This window comes from Pogona vitticeps, chromosome 1 (genome assembly GCF_051106095.1).
Source record: "Pogona vitticeps strain Pit_001003342236 chromosome 1, PviZW2.1, whole genome shotgun sequence".
In the NCBI taxonomy this organism is placed as follows: domain Eukaryota; kingdom Metazoa; phylum Chordata; class Lepidosauria; order Squamata; family Agamidae; genus Pogona; species Pogona vitticeps.
The window spans coordinates 198,226,159-198,245,281 of NC_135783.1; the positions used below are offsets into that span (position 1 = coordinate 198,226,159).

At 42.0% G+C, this 19,123-nt stretch overlaps 1 protein-coding gene across 1 annotated transcript in view; it reads left to right on the forward strand.

Moving 5' to 3' along the window:
* LOC110084610 (titin) overlaps positions 1-19,123 on the forward strand; it is a 299,695-nt gene that overhangs the window by 34,228 nt on the left and 246,344 nt on the right. Inside the window, exons 27-42 of the mRNA XM_078386905.1 lie at positions 645-2,335; positions 2,452-2,733; positions 4,079-4,345; positions 4,454-4,726; positions 4,915-5,178; positions 5,270-5,530; positions 6,480-6,740; positions 7,618-7,881; positions 8,838-9,098; positions 9,242-9,502; positions 10,506-10,766; positions 10,983-11,124; positions 12,955-13,120; positions 14,147-14,378; positions 15,842-16,126; positions 16,238-16,363. Coding sequence (XP_078243031.1) covers positions 645-2,335; positions 2,452-2,733; positions 4,079-4,345; positions 4,454-4,726; positions 4,915-5,178; positions 5,270-5,530; positions 6,480-6,740; positions 7,618-7,881; positions 8,838-9,098; positions 9,242-9,502; positions 10,506-10,766; positions 10,983-11,124; positions 12,955-13,120; positions 14,147-14,378; positions 15,842-16,126; positions 16,238-16,363 — 5,297 coding nt within the window. The remainder of the gene's footprint in view (positions 1-644; positions 2,336-2,451; positions 2,734-4,078; positions 4,346-4,453; positions 4,727-4,914; positions 5,179-5,269; positions 5,531-6,479; positions 6,741-7,617; positions 7,882-8,837; positions 9,099-9,241; positions 9,503-10,505; positions 10,767-10,982; positions 11,125-12,954; positions 13,121-14,146; positions 14,379-15,841; positions 16,127-16,237; positions 16,364-19,123) is intronic.

A 19,123-nucleotide genomic window follows, 5' to 3' on the forward strand; every position in this document is an offset into this window, starting at 1 on the left:
GCCCAGGTCAGCTCGTAATGCGGCCCAGTGCAATTTTTTTATTTTAAAAGAAATTCCAAAGTTTCAAGTTACACTGCCGGCGCTTGCGGCCGGAATGTGGCAGGGGCATGTCACAACAGTAGAGGGGGAGAGAGGGAAGGAAGGGGAGGAGACAGGGGGGCTGCATGATTGCATTGCGCTGTCCCCGTCAATAGGTGGACCCCCTCCCAGCCCCATAAAGCCGCCGGAGTCAAAGCTGGCAGCCTCTGCTGCCTGAGATTGCAGCTGCCGGTAAGCGCACTTGGAGCGGGGCTGCGGAAGACGGCTAGGACTGCCCCCCATGCGGCCCAAGCCAAATGCATGTGCGGCCCAAATGAACTTTTCATCTTCTAATGTGGCCCAGGGAAGGTGAAAGGTTGGACACCCCTGCTTTAAAGTAATTCATGGGTTTACATTGTGGGAAGGTTATCATTTTATTATTGTGGTTGTTTTTATTATTACTGTTAAACACCCATTTGTATCCTGGGCATGATACAAATTGAATTAATAGGGAGGGAGGGAGGGAGGGAGGGAGGGAGGAAGGAAGGAAGGAAGGAAGGAAACATTGTCATTGATCAAAATGCTCTATGAAGAACAGGGATTTACACTCGAACTCTATATTTCAGAATTGAAGGGACAAAAGGAGAAGCTGCCCTCAAAATTCAGTCCACGGTCAGACACGATGCTGCGTGGTATACTGCCACTGCCATCAATAAAGCCGGACGGGACACCACCCGGTGTAAAGTGAATGTTGAAGTTGAATTCACAGAGCCGGAACCGGAAAGGAAGCTCATTATTCCCAAGGGGACATACAGAGCCAAAGAAATTGCAGCACCAGAACTAGAACCTCTCCACCTGCGTTACGGTCAAGAACAATGGGAAGAAGGTGACCTTTATGACAAAGAGAAACAGCAAAAGCCCTTTTTCAAGAAGAAGCTCACCTCTGTCAGGCTCAAGCGCTTTGGGCCAGCCCACTTTGAGTGCAGGCTTACCCCCATTGGAGACCCGACCATGGTCGTGGAGTGGCTACATGATGGCAAGCCTCTGGAAGCTGCCAACAGGCTTCGGATGATCAATGAATTTGGTTACTGCAGCCTTGACTACGACGTATCCTATCCCAGAGACAGCGGAGTGATTACCTGCAGGGCAACCAATAAATATGGCACTGATCACACCTCAGCCACTCTGATTGTTAAAGATGAGAAAAGTCTTGTAGAAGAGTCTCAGCTGCCTGAAGGCAGAAAAGGTCTGCAGCGCATTGAGGAGCTGGAGAGGCTGGCCCGCGAAGGAGCTGTCACCGGAGTTATAGAAGACCAAAAAGTCAAACAGAAGCCAGAAATAGTTTTGTTTCCTGAGCCTGCAAGAGTCCTTGAAGGTGAAATTGCACGGTTCCGCTGCCGGGTGACCGGTTACCCACAGCCTAAGGTCAACTGGTATCTTAATGGCCAACTCATTCGTAAAAGCAAAAGATTCAGACTTCGTTATGATGGAATCTATTACCTTGATATTGTGGACTGCAAATCATATGATACAGGTGAAGTGAAAGTCACTGCAGAAAATCCAGAAGGTACCACAGAACATATAGTGAAAATTGAGATTCAGCAGCGGGAAGATTTCAGGTCAGTCCTTCGCCGAGCACCTGAACCTAAGCATGAAGCCCCAACGACGGAGCCCGGCAAGCTTTTGTTTGAAGTCCAGAAGGTGGACAAGCCGGTGGACAAAACAACCAAAGAGGTTGTGAAGCTCAAAAGGGCCGAAAAAGTTAGCCACGAGAAAGTGTCTGAGGAATCAGAAGAACTTCGCAGTAAATTCAAACGCAGAACCGAGGAAGGCTATTACGAAGCAATCACCGCTGTGGAGCTTAAGTCTCGTAAGAAGGATGAGTCATATGAAGAGCTGCTGAAAAAGACGAAAGAAGAACTTCTTCACTGGACCAAAGAACTGACAGAAGAAGAAAAGAAAGCCCTCATGGAGGAAGGCAAAATCACGATTCCAACCATCAAACCCGAGAAAGTTCAACTCAGTCCAAGCATGGAGGCTCCCAAGATACTTGAACGTATCCAAAGCCAGACGGTTGGCCAAGGAAGTGATGCTCATTTCCGTGTCCGTGTAGTAGGCAAACCAGACCCAGAATGCCAGTGGTTCAAAAACGGGGTGCAGATTGAGAGGTCAGATCGTATATATTGGTACTGGCCGGAAGATAATGTATGTGAACTGGTCATTAGAGATGTCACAGCAGAAGACTCTGCCAGCATCATGGTGAAAGCTGTTAATATAGCTGGTGAAACCTCAAGTCATGCTTTCTTATTAGTACAAGGTAAGGTACATTATGTCTCTTGTCCTTTGTCAAAAGGCTTTTGATTCCTTTGTTACAATGCTCAAAATGCAGAATGGGCCTCCTCACTCTTCAATCCGTTTCTGCCTTCCTCACAGCCAAGCAGCATATAGTGTTCACCCAAGAGCTGGAAGACATAACTGCTAAGGAGAAGGACTCCATGGCAACCTTTGAATGTGAAACCTCTGAACCTTTTGTCAAAGTGAAGTGGTACAAGAACAGTGTGGAGATTTCTCCTGGAGACAAATACAGAACACACTCTGACAGGAAGGCTCACTTCCTTTCGATACTAATGATCGGCAGAAGCGATGCAGATGATTATAGCTGTGCTCTGGTAGACGACGAGTCTGTGAAAACCACCGCTAAACTTACTGTAGAAGGTGAGGAGACTTTAACACACACACACTGTCCTTCGAGATTTTGCTTTTTCTTTCCTTTTTACCAGCGCTCTCTTTTCTAGTTTAGACATGAAATTTGGTTGGTCACAGACCAGGGATCTCAAACTGTAAGAAACCAGAAACTTCTTTCAAGGGGCCAGCCTCCATCATAGCCTGGTGATCTTTCTGCTCCAGCGCAATTAAACACTGGAACCATTTCTTTAGTTGTCTCAGGTTTGGGAAGCTCTGGCAGCAGTGCAGTGAGAACTGCAATCTAGAGGACCACTCTGATTCTGTGCATTTTGCCCTAGCCTGTTGTACACAGTAGATCTGATATCATGTAACTCCTCTCAGTTAAAACAAAGAAAAAAAGAAAGAAAAAATGAAAACACCTGGTTTTGTAATATGTATGCATATCTGCCCCCCCACCCCAGTACATGTACGTTCTTGGTCTGTGTGGTTGTTGCTAGTTATGTGGGTCCTCCCTCGAAAACTAGAGTGTATATAAGTTCTTCCACCCATCCTTTTGGATCTGTCACAAGTGAGAGCTTAGCTTTTGGAGGTGCCACACCTGGCTTTTTATCCAGGCATTTGAAGGCCTCACTCCTTCTTAATTTAATTTTTTCAGTATCCCTCTGTTGGTTGTTTTGGGTGTTTAATCTGTCGCTTTTATTTCTGCGAGGGACGTGGTGGTGCTGCGGGCTAAACCGCAGAAGCCTGTGCTGCAGGGTCAGAAGACCAGCAGTCGTAAGATTGAATCACGGAGTGAGCGCCCGTCTCTTTGTCCCAGCTCCCACCAACCTAGCGGTTCGAAAGCATGCAAATGCGAGTAGATTAATAGGGACCACCTCGGTGGGAAGGTAACAGCATTCCGTGTCTAAGTCACACTGGCCATGTGACCACGGAAAGATTGTCTTCGGACAAAAAACGCTGGCTCTATGGCTTGGAAACGGGGATGAGCACCGCCCCCTAGAGTCCGACACGACTGGACAAAAATTTTCAAGGGGAACCTTTACCTTTTACCTTTATTTCTGCCATCCTGAGAGTGATGCCTGTTAGATCATGTGGTTTTGGTTGGTTTTTCTTTTATCTTATGCTTACTGTTTTAATTGTTGCTTCTGTATCTGTGTTTATGTTTGGGTAGCTGCTGCCCAGTGTAGTGGCCTTGCACTAGTTGGGTGGGGTGCATTCAGCATATTTGTGTATATATGACACCCTGAATTCACATTTTGAAAGATGGAAGCAGCGTAAGTCAGGGTATACTTTCAAACCTAGTCTCTAAGAAATGCTTTGGAGTTTCTATTAAGTAACAAAAACCGGTTACTAAGATATATTTATCTGGATACAGGTGCTGTTGTTGAGTTTCTTAAAGAACTTGAGGACCTTGAAGTACCAGAATCCTTCTCAGGGGAACTGGAATGTGAAGTTTCACCTGAAGATGTGGAAGGGAAATGGTACCATAATGATGTTGAGATCACACCCAATAAAAAATACACAGTAACCTCACGGCGGGGTCGCCAAATCCTCACAGTTAAGGATGTTGGTAAAGAAGACCAAGGAGAATACAGCTTTGTGGCAGATGGGAAAAAGACCTCTTGTAAACTGAAGATGAAGCGTAAGTTGTAGAAACAAAGCAGTCTTCACCCTTTAAAACTGTCAGAGTCAACACTCCTGATCACATTTGTTAACGTCCTTTTTTTTTGTTTTGCTTTGTATTCCACAGCACGACCTGTCGCTGTCCTTCAGGGCCTTGCTGACCAAAAGGTCTGTGAAGGTGACATTGTACAACTTGAAGTGAAGCTCTCACAGGAGAACGTTGAAGGTGTCTGGATGAAGGATGGCGTCGAAATTCAACCAAGTGATCGTGTCCACATCGTAATAGACAAGCAGTCACACATGCTGTTAGTTGAAGATGTAACCAAGGATGATGGTGGAGCATACTCTTTTAACATCCCTAGTCTGCTGCTTTCAACAACTGGCCGTGTTACTGTCTACAGTAAGTACCTGTAGTTAGTAGACTGTATAGCAAGGTCACCCAGTGAGTTTCATGGTTCCGTGTGGTGACTGTCTCAAAACCCCAGCCTAATATTCTAAGCGCTAGTGCATCAACCTCTTTACACATACAAGCATTCAACATGGTTTTTATGTGACCTCTTGATTACAGTTATTAACTATCATTTGCAGGTGTGGATATAATCGTTCCTCTAAAAGATGTCCATGCGATTGAGGGCACGAAAGCAATCCTTGAGAGCAAAATTTCAGTCCCTGATGTCTCTTCATCTAAGTGGTACATCAATGATCAGCAAATAAAACCTGATGACCGTGTCCAAGCGGTCTCCAAAGGGACGAAACAACGGCTGGTGTTTAACAGGACATATGCCTCCGACGAAGGTCACTGTAAGCTGGTTGTTGGCAAAGTTGAAACTAGCTGCAATCTCACCATTGAACGTAAGTTTTCTTCAAGTTTGTGGGCATAGTTGAAACACATTCTGGTCATGCAATATCATGGTGATAATGGCACGCTTTCTCTTTGAAACAGAAATTCAAATCATTAAGGGTCTTCATGACATCACCTGCACTGAAACACAGAATGTCACCTTTGAGGTGGAGCTGTCCCACGCAGGGATTGATGTCACGTGGCACTTTAAGGACCAAGAACTCAAAGCTGGCCCCAAATGCAAGATAGAGGCCCATGGCACCATATACAAACTGACAGTAGTGAGCATGATGAAGGACGACGAGGGCGAATACACCTTTTATGCTGGAGAGAAGAAGACCTCTGGGAAACTGGTTGTAGCAGGTTAGCTGTTTGCAGCATGCTTGTGGCACCTGATGTTGACTTAAGATGACCAGTTCATAGCTTTCCCAATGCTCTTCACTATTCAGTCCAGAAGGAATCATAGTGAATTGAAAAGACGGACTTCCTAAAGCAACCTCAGTTCTGCATCACTCAGATCTCTCTAAGTAATTCAGATAGGGGCATGCAGGAAGACATGTCTTAGTTTTACTTCTCTTAATTATTTTATTTTATTTTATTTTATTTCATTTATACTCCACCTATCTAGTCAGTTGTGACCACTCTAGGCGGCTTACAATTATTTGTGGAGGTGTTTTTTTCCTTTTCATTTTTAACTTGTTTTTTGTTTTCCATTGTTCTCCATGGGAATGGCTGCAGTGCTTCTCAAATGTGCCTCATAAAGTCATGTTGTGGGAGGCATTGCATTATCTTCCCTTGGTCTCCGTGTAAGGGTGGGAAAGTCAAGCAGATCAGGATGTCACAATCCAGTGTACAAAATATTGCAGTTCGTTTCCCCTCATCCCATGGTCATCTTGCATTATGGCCTATGCTGATCTAAGGATCAATGCTCACAGAGTTCTGGGTCATATTACTCCTACAGGGTAATCTCTGCCTATGATCAGGGCCAACCTTATATACTCCGCTACCAAAACCAAAGCACAAAAATGATACATCCCTCCCTCCTAGTTTAATTCAGATAGTGCCCAAACCCTGTTGGGTTATTTGTACACCACATACATCTCTCTGTGTGTGTCGCTGGTAGTAACAATACAATAATAGTAAATGAATAAAATAAAATATTTAGGACCAGTCGTGCTTATGACAGCAGCGCTCCAGGGTTTGTATGGCCAGTGGCTACCTTATCAAGAACATCATAAAAACAAGCTCTCAGTGCAAGCAATAGATACATAATGTACTACGGACCCAAGCATTTGCTTTGTTTTCTCCACAGGTGGTGCCATTTCAAAGCCCCTGACAGATCTGACCGTGGCTGAGTCCCAGAGAGCTGTTTTTGAATGTGAGGTAGCTAATCCCGATTCTCAAGGCCAGTGGTTTAAGGACGGAAAGCCACTTACTATGACAGAGCGCTGCAAAAGTGAATCTGATGGTTTGAAGAGAAGGCTTCATATTGCAATCAGCAAACTTGATGATGTTGGTGAATATACCTTTCAAGTGGCATCTTCAAAAACCTCTGCTAAGCTGAAAGTTGAAAGTGAGTGTTCAGTGAAAAATTATCTCAAGCCTTTGCTGGCCAGATTGAAAATTTAATAAAATAATGCCCCATTGATAATCCATTCAGAATTTTGCAAAATATATAGGGACATTTGATGAACAAAAAGTGAAATACAGGTTGCATCTAAGAACTTTGCCAGGTTCATTCAGCTTTACTTTGTTTTGTACAAGATTTAATTGGCCGTACTCCACCATTTTTATCACAAAAGAGAGTAATACATTTACTTGGCTGAAGATCAGCCATTCCTAACCATCTGTTTTACAAAAACTACTTGTGTAGGAGACTATGAGTTGTGTGTCTCACTTGATTCTTGAATTTTGTTGGAAATCTGAGACAAGCTTACTAGGAAATAAGTCTTATCACACAGTCTGACCTACTTCTGAGTATATACCTATAAAACTGTATTATAATTTTCACATCAGACGCCTTATGAATTTCTTGATAGACTGGTGAGTGACATTCCTCAAACCTTTGTATTGTACTCATAATTGGAGATCAGCAAAGACAGACTGAATTTTCATTCTCTGTGTAGATCAGAAAACTGGTAATATCAGCAACTATGTAATGAGATTGACCAACACTGAGGAACATTATGGCACAGATTCTGAGACATGCCAGTGAAATGGGTTGATAGTGATTTTTCCACCAGCAGCTCAATGAGTCCTCCCAAAAAAGGCCCACCTGAATGGGATGGGTTGTCATGTAGAGGTCTGAATGAAATGTTGTACATCCCCAAAACTGGACCTTCTTTGATCAGGAATGGAGCCATCCTACAGCCTACCTTTCCATCTTTGGTTATAAAACTTGCAGTTCTAATGAAAAAAAGACACAACCTTTATTTCTTCTTTTGAAACAGCTGTGAAGATCAAGAAGACACTGAAAAACCTGACTGTAACAGAAACACAAGACGCAGTATTTTCAGTAGAACTTACTCATCCCAATGTGAAAGGTGCTCAATGGATCAAAAATGGCGTTGAGCTACATTCCAGCGACAAATATGAGATAAAGATGGACGGAACCATCCACACGCTGAAAGTCAAGAACTGTGCTGTAACGGATGAGTCTGTTTACAGTTTTAAACTGGGAAGGATAGGAGCGAATGCTAGACTTCATGTTGAAAGTAAGTCATTCCTTCCCATCGATGTTTATGAAACAATTATATATAAAACCAGTAGGCCAGAGAGAATTTGAGGGGGTAGAAAATTGTCTCAGAAGAGGCATCATGCTTTGTAGTAGATGTGTTCCTTTCATGAAATGAGAAGACCCTCCTCTCACTTCTGGTCAAATGAGGTTTGGGAGTCTTCAAAATGTAACGTTCCACTCATGGAGTATATTATTATTAGTTTTATTTTTATTTGTATTAGTTTTATTTGTATGCCGCATTTCTCCCAACAAGGGACTCAAGGTAGCTCACAGCATTAAAATTCACACAATTAAAAACACAATAAGTTAAATATTAAAAGACAAATTAAACAATATATGATTTAAAATAAAATTGAAAGATTAAAACATGAAAACATGGAAAAGTTCTAAATTATCTGCTAAAATGTAATATGCAGTATATACAACTGTATGTGTATATAGAAGGGGCTTCATGGTGCTGCGGGTTAAACTGCAGAAACCTCTGTGCTGCAATGTCGGAAGACCAGCAGTCATAAGATCGAATCCATGCGGCGGAGTGAGCTTCCGTCGCTTGTGCCAGCTCCTGCCAACCTAGCAGTTCAAAAGCATGCAAATGCAAGTAGATAAATAGGTACCAACATGGTGGGAAGGTAACAGCGTTCTGTGTCTAGTTGCGCTGGCCATGTGACCACGGAAACTGTCTTCGGACAAATGCTGGCTCTATGGCTTGGAAACGGGGATGAGCACCACGCCCTAGAGTCAGACACGACTGGACTAAATGTCAATGTGTATATAGACAATTGTATATGTAATATAAACTCACAATCACAGTGGGAAAAAGCTTGTGAACAAGATGATAGTGATATATGTTATATGTCTTGATGCCACAAGTCAACAGTGGTTGGAATTAAAATGAAACAAATAACTGACCTTGTTTTAACTTTTTCTCTCAAGCTGTTAAAATCATTAAAAAACCAAAGGACGTGACTGCTCTGGAAAATGCTGTCGCTTCTTTTGAAGTGAGCGTGTCGCACGACACTGTCCCAGTCAGATGGTTCCACAAAAACGTTGAGCTCAAGCCAAGTGACAAATACAGGATGAGCTCTCAGAGGAAAGTTCACAAGCTGACGTTGCAAAATATATCTCCTGCTGATGCTGGAGAATACACTGCAGTAGTCGGACAACTTGAATGTAAAGCAAAACTGTTTGTAGAAAGTAAGTTTGGAAAAAAAAACCCTTCTTGCTTATCTATGTATACTCGCCTGAAGGACCATTGGCTAATATCATCATAAGAACTCTGTGTCATCATATAGATTCCAAGACCATCTAACATTATTTTCATAAATTACTCTCCACAGCTGTACATATTACGAAGACCATGAAGAATATTGAGGTTGCTGAGACCAAAACTGCCTCTTTTGAGTGTGAGGTGTCTCATTTCAATGTCCCTGCTGTATGGCTGAAAAACGGAGTGGAGATTGAAATGAGCGAGAAGTTTAAAATAGTAGTTCAGGGCAAACTCCATCAGCTCAACATTGTGAACACCAGCAGCGAGGATTCTGCTGAATACACCTTCATCTGCGGAAATGACAAAGTCAGCGCCACCCTGACCGTGAAACGTAAGCTTAAAATAAAAATCAGCATGTAATTCATGGTAGAAGTAGAGCTAACACTGAATCATCAGATCATCTTCTGCTCACCAAGGCCAGGCAAACATTGGTAAATGAAAGGCTAAAAATTACGACACCGTTTCAGTCTAACTGTCTGTGACACCATCAGAGTTAATTGTATAGCCTTTTGTCTTTTTCTAAGCATTTTGTTCTCTAAAGACAAATGCAAATTTTCTTTTCTTTGTAAAGTTCTTTGGTATTCCTGTTTTTGAAAAAATGCACAAAAGCAGCTGGAGATTATCTGATGATGCCTGCTGTCTGATGGTCTGGACTTTGTGTCACCAAGATTAATGTTGGATGACAGGGAAGTAGTGTGTAGGAGAGGACCCATGTGAGGTAGCTGTTTGGAGAATGGAGGAAATTCGGTGGCATGTGGGCAATGGCCTTTTTGGACCCTGGATCTCCTCTCTTGGCAGACCAGGTTCAAATTCCTGCTTAAAGCTGGACGACTGTGGAGAAGTCATTCTTTGTCATCCTAGTGTTCTACCCTGTATGATGTTCCTCAGGGCACAGAACTGAAGAGCAAGGGTAAAATATAAAAAACAAATATTTAAGGCTGTCTCAGGGTGATCACTAGTGGGGTGTAGCAGATACAGTGGTGGATTGGGACTCAAGAGATGTGGGTTCAGATTCCTGAGGGGCTGTGGAAACTGACTTGGGGGAGTGGAACTGGTTAAACCACTCCTTAAATATCTCACTTACCTTGAAAGCCTCAGTAGGGTTGCCATACGTTGGATGTGGCTTGATGGCCCATAACAAAACATAACAAAGCCCTTTGAGTAGGAAACTGAGCAATGCTCACCAATTGTCCTCTTCATGCCCACTGTTAAGAATGGTATCATTCTAAATATAACTTGTTGATAGTAGCCTACCAAACTGATCTGAGAGACCATCTTCTTTTGCATGTACTGCTCTGGAACTAAGCTTCCACTCATCATTTCTGTTCTAACAGCGGTCCTGATTACATCCATGCTGAAGGACATCAATGCAGAAGAAAAAGATACGATAACCTTCGAGGTGACTGTCAATTATGAAGGGATCTCTTACAAATGGCTCAAGAATGGCATGGAAATAAAATCCACGGACCGATGCCAGATCAGAACAAAGAAGCTTACACACTCCCTTTCAATAAGGAACGTACATTTCGGAGATGCAGCTGAGTACACTTTTGTGGCTGGCAAAGCCGTCTCAGCGGCAACTTTATATGTGGAAGGTATTAATGTTCTTCATCTCTTAGATAAATAGACTCAGGCCTGTCCATCACCTCACATCCTCTCCAACCTTCCCAATCTGCTCTGGAGGTCTCCAGAACATGGGAGGAGAAGGCAGGGGCTGAGCAGAATTTGACTGAGCCCATTTTGAAACTCAACTTTTCCAGCACATAGTGTGTCATCCATAATGACTGGCTGTATGTTTGATTTTTTGCTAGCCCGCCATATTGAATTCAGAAAACACATCAAAGACATTAAAGTTGTGGAGAAGAAAAGAGCTGTTTTTGAATGTGAAATCTCAGAACCTGACGTTTCCGTTCAATGGATGAAAGATGGGCAGGAACTTCAGCTTGGAGACAGGTAATCTGTTTGTGTTCTACTTTTGTTCTTTTTTTTTTTAAGGCAAAATTTGTGACAAGAGCTTGTGTGCCACCAGTAGAAAGCATATTGGACCTGCTTAAAGGGTGAATTCAAATGTGGAGGATCTGTCTGTCTCACTCTCAGCTAGTTGTCCGTTCTGTAATATATTGCCTTGAAAAAACACAAGCACAAGTTAGTTCTGTAAGGGGACATTGATTGTGTTTCAGACCCTTCTTCACTGCTACCTAGGATGCTGTGGGATCAATCCAGACATGTGGGGATTTCTCCTCCAGGGAGCACACAGAACTGCCTCCTATTAAGTCTGGCCACTACTCTCTCTAGCCTGGGATTGTCAGTTCTGCCTGGAAGCCATCTTTCGATTTTAAAGGCTGGATTATTATGTGGTGCCGTCTGAAAAGCCCTCATATTACCTGGGGGTCTACCGGACAAGCATGAATCAGGCCTGACCCTGCTTAGCTTCCCAAAATGGAGGAGACGGCATGCATTCAGAGTGGACTGTGATTCCACCAGTCTTCCCTCAGTCTGCGGCGTGCCTGGTGGTGAATGGGATGTGTTAATTGCACTGATGGATCAACCTCAACACAGGCAGAGTCAGGCAGCTCCCTTAAGCAGTTGATTTGGGGTGTCCTGAAAAGCCACCCATTCTTAGGCATTTACTGTATTATTCTTGTGTTCCTATTCCCAGGAAAAGGGACAGACATTTCTGAGAGTAATAGGAGTGAGGTTTGGTAGCATATACATTGAATTAGGACATTTTTGTTGTCCTCCCACAAGCAGGCAAAGACCTTTCTCTTCTGGCAGGCTTTCCCTGAGTGACTGGCTATCTGAGAGGAGTTTTTTTAATGGATTGTTATGCTTTGTTGCTTTTAGATGTGTCTCTGATGTTGATTTTGGTTACTGGCTTTAATCTAATGTCTAATTCCTTTTAAATATTTAAATATTGTCTTTTAAGGCAGGGCAAAAATATTATCAATCAATCAATCTTGCTTTTTCTGCCTTAGACAACAAAATGTTTTGAGTGGGCTCAGATCCCATCTACCACCTGAATCTCTGTTCATGCAGTATGAGCCAAATGGCTCTTTGCCACAAGCAGGGAGCTCTCAAGAACTGAGAAGTAAGAAGCAGACTCCATAAATACAACAGGCTTGTGCATTTGCCTCCATTCAAGTGAAAGTGTTGTGCTCACCTGTCCCATGTGGCAGCCTCTATAATCAGTGTCATTGAGTCCCTGTATTCATGGTGGAATGTAATTCTTGCTTAATTCTATGAGATATTGAACAGCCAAGAATGTTCTGCCATTTTGTGTTCCGTGAAAAGGCAGACAAAATGGCAGAGTCTGCTATTTAATACTTCATTGAAATTTATAAGGATAATCATAAGCTTCTTTTTTTAAAAAATGTACAGTAGGACCCCCTTATCCACAGGGGGTTTACTTATCTACGGTCTGAAAATATTAAAAATATTAAAAGAAAGAAAGCCAAAAAACTATTTTCACACGTATTACCAGAACCAGCCACTAGAGGGAGCCTGAGACCCTGCTATGAATACTTGTTAGTGAAGAATACATAGCATGGTCTCTGGCACCCTCTAGTGGCCTGTTCTGGTGATGCTTTTTAAAATATTTTCTTCTGGTTTTTTCCCCTTTAACAATGCTATATTGTTAGCATTGTATGGTAAGGATATATAACAATGCTACATATCCTTTAACAATGAATCCAACCCAGGTTAAAACAACAAGAAGAACATTTCTCTTGGGTAACCATCTTTTTCTATTCCTTACCGAATGTTCTTTACATGGATTCTTTCCAGAATGAAAGTTCAAAGGGAAAGATTTGTTCATCGTCTTCTGATTACTTCAACAAGAATGTCTGATTCTGGGAAATACACAGTAGTGGCAGGAGGAAATACGTCCAGTGCTAATTTGGTAGTAGAAGGACGTGATGTTCGCATTAGAAGCCTTCAGAAAGATGTCCAGGTAATGTACTTCCATGTGTCCTGATGAGCGAAACAACGGATTTTGTCATAGATAATAGAATATTTATGTTTTACCAGGAAAAGAAAAGAATACCTAGCACTTTCAAAATATTTTGTCAGTGTTTCCTTCCTAGGTTTCATTGACTATACATCCTGAATGTGTGACATTGATGTTTGAAAATATAAGTAAATAATTATTTCTATATGCTTAGAAAATATACACACCTGTGTACAAAAGAACTGCTTAGATGGGCTCAACACTGCGGCTGTTAAAACAAAAGCAATGGCTCCTCTCTCTTTAGAAGGAGAAATTCCTGCCATGGACCACAGAAAGCAAAATTCTGGTTGTGTACAGTTTTGTTCTTCACAAGTTTATTGTACCATCAGATGAGCTTTTCAGTACCCCCTAGAGTACTGCATATAAAACTGTATTGCCTTTTCAGTCTCAATTGAAATTAATTAATGCAATTATGAGAATGTTACAGCTCCTGAGGGAAATGTTCATGCTCTGAGGAAAATATTATTTAAAAAAGCAACTAAGTGTTAATACTGAGGTGATTTGAAGATACCTGATCTCGGTTGGTATAGAGATCTAGAAGGCAAGGGCAGCTGATCCTTCTGTTTTCTTTTACTAGCCACCTTCCTTTTCGGCTGCATTATGATCTTTTCCTCCCTTTTTTAATATGTTGTATCAAAATATATGTTTGTGGGGGGAAACTCCTAAATAGCTCCTGTATCAGACTAGCTGGGGATTCAAAGAAGAAGAGTTGTCTTAATGTTGGGGATATTCTGTTGTGGATCCCCGTTTGCATCCTCAAATGGGAAAGTGGATGATGCAAAGAAAAGTATATAAACTTTTGTTTTGAGTATGGAATACAGAAAACCTCTACGATAACCTCCACAAATCAAGCAACCTTTCACTTATCTGAGAACTGGAAATGGCTTTTTATATGGGTCCCATTAAAGGCAAACCAACTATTATAAAAATAATATATAGTAATTATTTTGGGGTTTTCCCCCTCTGTAGGTCATAGAGAGACAGCGAGCTGTGGTAGAGTTTGAGGTCAATGAAGATGACATCGAAGCTCATTGGTATAAGGATGGAATTGAGATCAACTTCCAAATTGAGGAAAGATATCATTATGTGGTGGAAAGAAGAGTCCATCGGATGACAATCACTGAAACCAGATACACAGATGCTGGGGAATACACCTTTTTAGCGGGAAGAAATAGGAGTTCCATTACTCTCCATGTGAATGGTATGAGTTTATTTTGTATATTTTCAAGGCTCACTGTACCTGTATCCGTTTATTTTGTGTGTGTGGAAGTCCCTCGAGTTCCCTCCATCCCCCAAATTACAGTACAATAAGGCCAATGTATCTGCAGGGCATCAGTTCCAAGCTCCCAACCCCCCACAGATGCTGGAAAAGGTGGATACTGTATACTGTAGGAACCTCATATATATATCATAGTCTAGATCTGGTAATAAACCTTGGAAATGCATATTTCTGAGAGGGAGAGTATTTAATATTTTCAGGCAAGTGAAACTGCGGGTACAGATCCAGTGATTACAGCCACCCCTCTGTATTAAAAAACATCAAAGTTCCTCTGTTATATAACAGTCTACCAACTAATCAAAATTATTATTATTTTATCTTTTATCAGCTTTTTAATCCGGGACCACTGATCTAGAGCCTCATTATCCAAAATCTCATTGTGTAGTTATACTTGTAGAGGGCAAACAGTTTAACTTACGGCGGCTTCTCGCTGGCAATTAACAGATCCTCATTTAGACTTTCAGGCACCCAACTACCCACTGGCATGGTGTATGTCCAAAAATCCAAGCGGGCACTCTTTAATTGCTAGTGGGAAGCTGATGAATATCTGGCATGTGTGATGCCCAAGGCATCCTGGAAATAGAAAATGTCCAAGGCATCATAAACATCTAAAAAGGGAGCGTGCATTCTTTCAGACCACTAAGAAAGCCAAAGTTTTGCATCTGTGTGGCTCAAGAAATTTTGAGAACCAAAGCATGCTTTTATACCCACATTCTAAAGCTAGGGCATACGGTAGCAGAATCTCACATTCCCGCTTTATAGTTTCTTCCTGGTTTATCTTCAGAGCAGCTGTGTGACTGGGGCATGGCTGCAAGTTGGGAATGAATGTCACTCTCAGAAAAGAAAAGAAAAACATGTGGCATTGTTTTCCTGAAACCAGAAGATTTCAGTGCTTGCATGTGCCGGCATCTAGTTCTCCTTGTCCATTGGAAACATTTATACAAGAAAGGGACAATCTATAGTTTCAACAAAGGAACTGAAGCCATTACCCAGGGAAATTCTGCGGCAAAGGAAAGTGTGAGTCTTAAAGTCTTGATTGGAGTCTTCTGAATCATAAGAAATGGATCATACAAGCTGGACACATTTGAGCAAGACCACTCGACTTCCTGGTGGACTGGAGTGTTTGCATTAAATGTGCTTTTGAGTGATATGGCACTTTAAGGATATGCAGTTACTGTGAATAATTCATATTTAGGTAGTCCACACGGGTTTTTCTTTGATTACCCCGAGTAAGCACCGTGTTTCTCTTGTTCGGGGTGGAATTAGAATGAGAAGCAAAGTCTTTACAACAACAGCAGCAACAACAATAGTTTCATAAAAAAAGAGATAAATGATGCTGGAAAATACTTAGCCTTTGATCTTTTTTTTCCCTTTTGTTTCAACAGCTCCCGAGCCACCTGAAATTGTCAAAGAGCTTCAGCCGGCCACAGTAGAGTCCGGGAAACCTGCCCGCTTCTGTGCCATTGTCTCAGGCAGACCTCAGCCCAAGATCTCGTGGTACAAAGACGAGCAGCCTCTTTCTCCAGGCTTTAAGGTCAAGTTCCTTCACGATGCCCAAGAATACACTCTGTTGCTGATTGAGACATTCCCAGAGGACGCTGCCATTTACACCATTGAAGCAAAGAACGACTATGGCATCGCCACCTCTTCTGCATCCCTCTTGGTGGAAGGCAAGCTCTCCCGGCTCCCTTGAAGCATTTTTGAAAATGGCATTGTCAATATTTTGTGACGTGTGCTCTTCCATGGATGCTAACCATTGCTTTTTGGTCTTTTTTCCTTAGTCCCAGAAGTTGTTTCTCCTGATGTAGAAGTGCCCGTTTACCCACCTACCATTATCACACCACTCCGTGATGCTATTACCTCTGAGGGACAGTCTACTTTCTTTCAATGCAGAGTTACAGGGACAGGTTAGTTTCACAAAATCCTGTGAAGCTTTTGTGCTCCTTCATCGAATGGAAAAAAAGTCTGATGCCAGGTTTCCCACAACTGTGAAGGTTCCACTGCGTTAAGCGAGGGAAAGACCGTTAGCCAATAATAAAAAGATTTGAGGTGCACTGCTTCTGGCCACAACATTCGCCATCTCCAGAGGTTTCCCGCCAGTAGAAAGGCAGTACAAAGACTTAGAAATTTCTTCTCTTTACATTCCAAGCTGCCATTTTGCCAAGTTCTTCCATATTTTTTGACATTTAAAAATATGTTAGTACCGTGACTTGCCAGAGCTTAGTCTCAAATATAATGAAGGTATGAGCACTGTCTTAAATTGAGCATGAAAAAGTGTCAGTGTCACTAAGTGTCACATGGTGATGCAAAACTGACCTAATAATTTTTTATAATAATCTTCAGCTCCTTCTTACTTTATGCTATATTAATTACTTGAGATTTTTTGCGATTCATTTTGTCCCTTTAACTTTATGATCCTAGTTCAGTGATACTTCAAAGGCGATACAGACGGAGCTCATACAATACATCTATTCTCCTTAGCCTGAGTACTAAACAATAGTGAGAATATCTGTGCTTTACCCATTTCAGGATGAAGGCCACTTCAGCACACGACTCTTGTCCACCGCCTTTCATGGAGTCAAAAACTCACCAATACTAAACACTACATAAAATAATTAATAACTAATATTCCCATTGTATGAGCCTTTCTCCCCATAGAGGACCCCATAATGTATCTGATTGTAGAACTATATCATATATATCCAAAAAGCTGAAGCCTATTAACATTACAGATCAGGGAAATCTTAATGATATGGGTGTCCTAATGATACCCAGAGCTCGTTACAATAGGTTTCTTGCTTCACCTCAGTGGAAGAAATGGTTTTATGGGGGTGGGGAGATGTCTTCAGCACTGAAATGCCAGAGGAAGTCACTCACATCATAATTCTTTTAGAGGAGAGGATACATGTCCATCCAAAGTCCTGAGTAAATCAAAGTTTGAACCAATCGAACTATTTTTATCCAGTTATACTGATGAGGATCTGCATGTATACTCATAGCACGTTTGGTCAGTCTAGACTATAGGGGTAGATTTGTCTTACCAATTGGAGGTCCTCCGTTTTTCACTCATGGACAGACAGGCAGGCAATGAACAGAGGCCAGTAGTTTGCTTTCATGCAACTCGTGAAAACCTTGAACTAAACCCAGTGGTTGGTCCCAACAAGAATAAAGCCGCTGAATAAGTGGGACGTTGACACTTAAGTCCCATCAATACAGTGTTAGTTGGGCCTGATGGTGGCATTTAGCTCATGATCTGCAACACATCTGCAAACTGAGAACAGAAGCAATGCTTAGAGAATAGGACTTCCTAAGACACCACCACCATCCACGTCCTTCCCTCTGCCCTTGGTTCTCAAACCAGAGGCAGCTCTGCAAAGTATTCTCTGCAAGGTGCCTGTGCTGCAATATCTGATTGAACCCATTATTACGGCATGTAGGAGTTTACATTGAAAATATTGACATTACACTGGATACAGCTATGCAGAGCATGACACAGTGATATTTGTATATATATATACTCACATGGGTATATATGTCATTTTGAGGTGCATGTTGAAGGCTGTGATACATTTCTGAGGAACCGAGCATGCAGAGCTGTTCTTTGGCAGCCCCACTCTTTCTGCATTGTCATGAATTTGTGTATCCCCGAGACACAGCATGAAATTAATTATGAAGCCAGCAAGCCAGTGCACTAGGCTGGAGGAATGCCAAAATACTTATTGTCCTCATCTCTCTTTCACTGGTCTTTATTCAGTACATTTCCCCTTGAAAAGTTCAGTATGAATTTAAGGATATAAATATGTACTTTATGTGCACATCAACATGCACAGTACTCACTTCAAGCAATCCGAATGTCAGTTCGACTAATGAAAAATACTACTACTGTAATTTCAAATCACCCAGGTGATGCTGCCTGTAATGTAAATCCCCACACCAAGACTATTGTTCAGTACAACCCTTTGTAATCCCGCAAAACTGTTGCTAATTACAAGCATAAAGTTATTGTTATAGTGGCCAAAATCCTTTTACTGGTGGAAGAGAACTGGCATACCTTGTAGTGGTAAATTGCTACAAATATATTAGAGCATTGTAGTGGACAGTCATTCCTTGAACATGTCACATATTTTGAAGACCCTAATATGGTTGGTATAAGTTGGAAACAACTTGAGGACATATCATATAATATGCTTTAGTTTCTTCCCACACGTGATGAGATCCATTGGTTACAGTGTCCAATGCAAGAGCGCCATTTTTTATTTAAATGCCTACAGGGCAGTAAGAGAGTGGAAGGGTGTCCCTTGGCATCGTGTTCTCTTTCAGAGTTACATAATGTCTGACCTCTGTGCTCTGCAGAGCCAGGTTTTGCTCTTCTTCTGCTCTCAAGCTCTAAAGCGACACATAAAATAGCACTTTCCAAAGCTACAGCCTTGACAGCCGGAATTTTCTACACAAAAAATACCCTAAATCCTGGAGATGTTCATTTTTCATGCTACCGACATACTGGGTATAATGGAAGGAACACAGGGGGCAAAGAAGGCTTAGGTTCATTTGTCTACAAAGAAGGCAGAATTATACGGGTCGTTCCTTATTAACACGTCAACCAGTACAGTTGTCCCACCCCCCTGATCCACAGCAGTGGCTCTTGCTATCATAGATGGGGGGTGGGG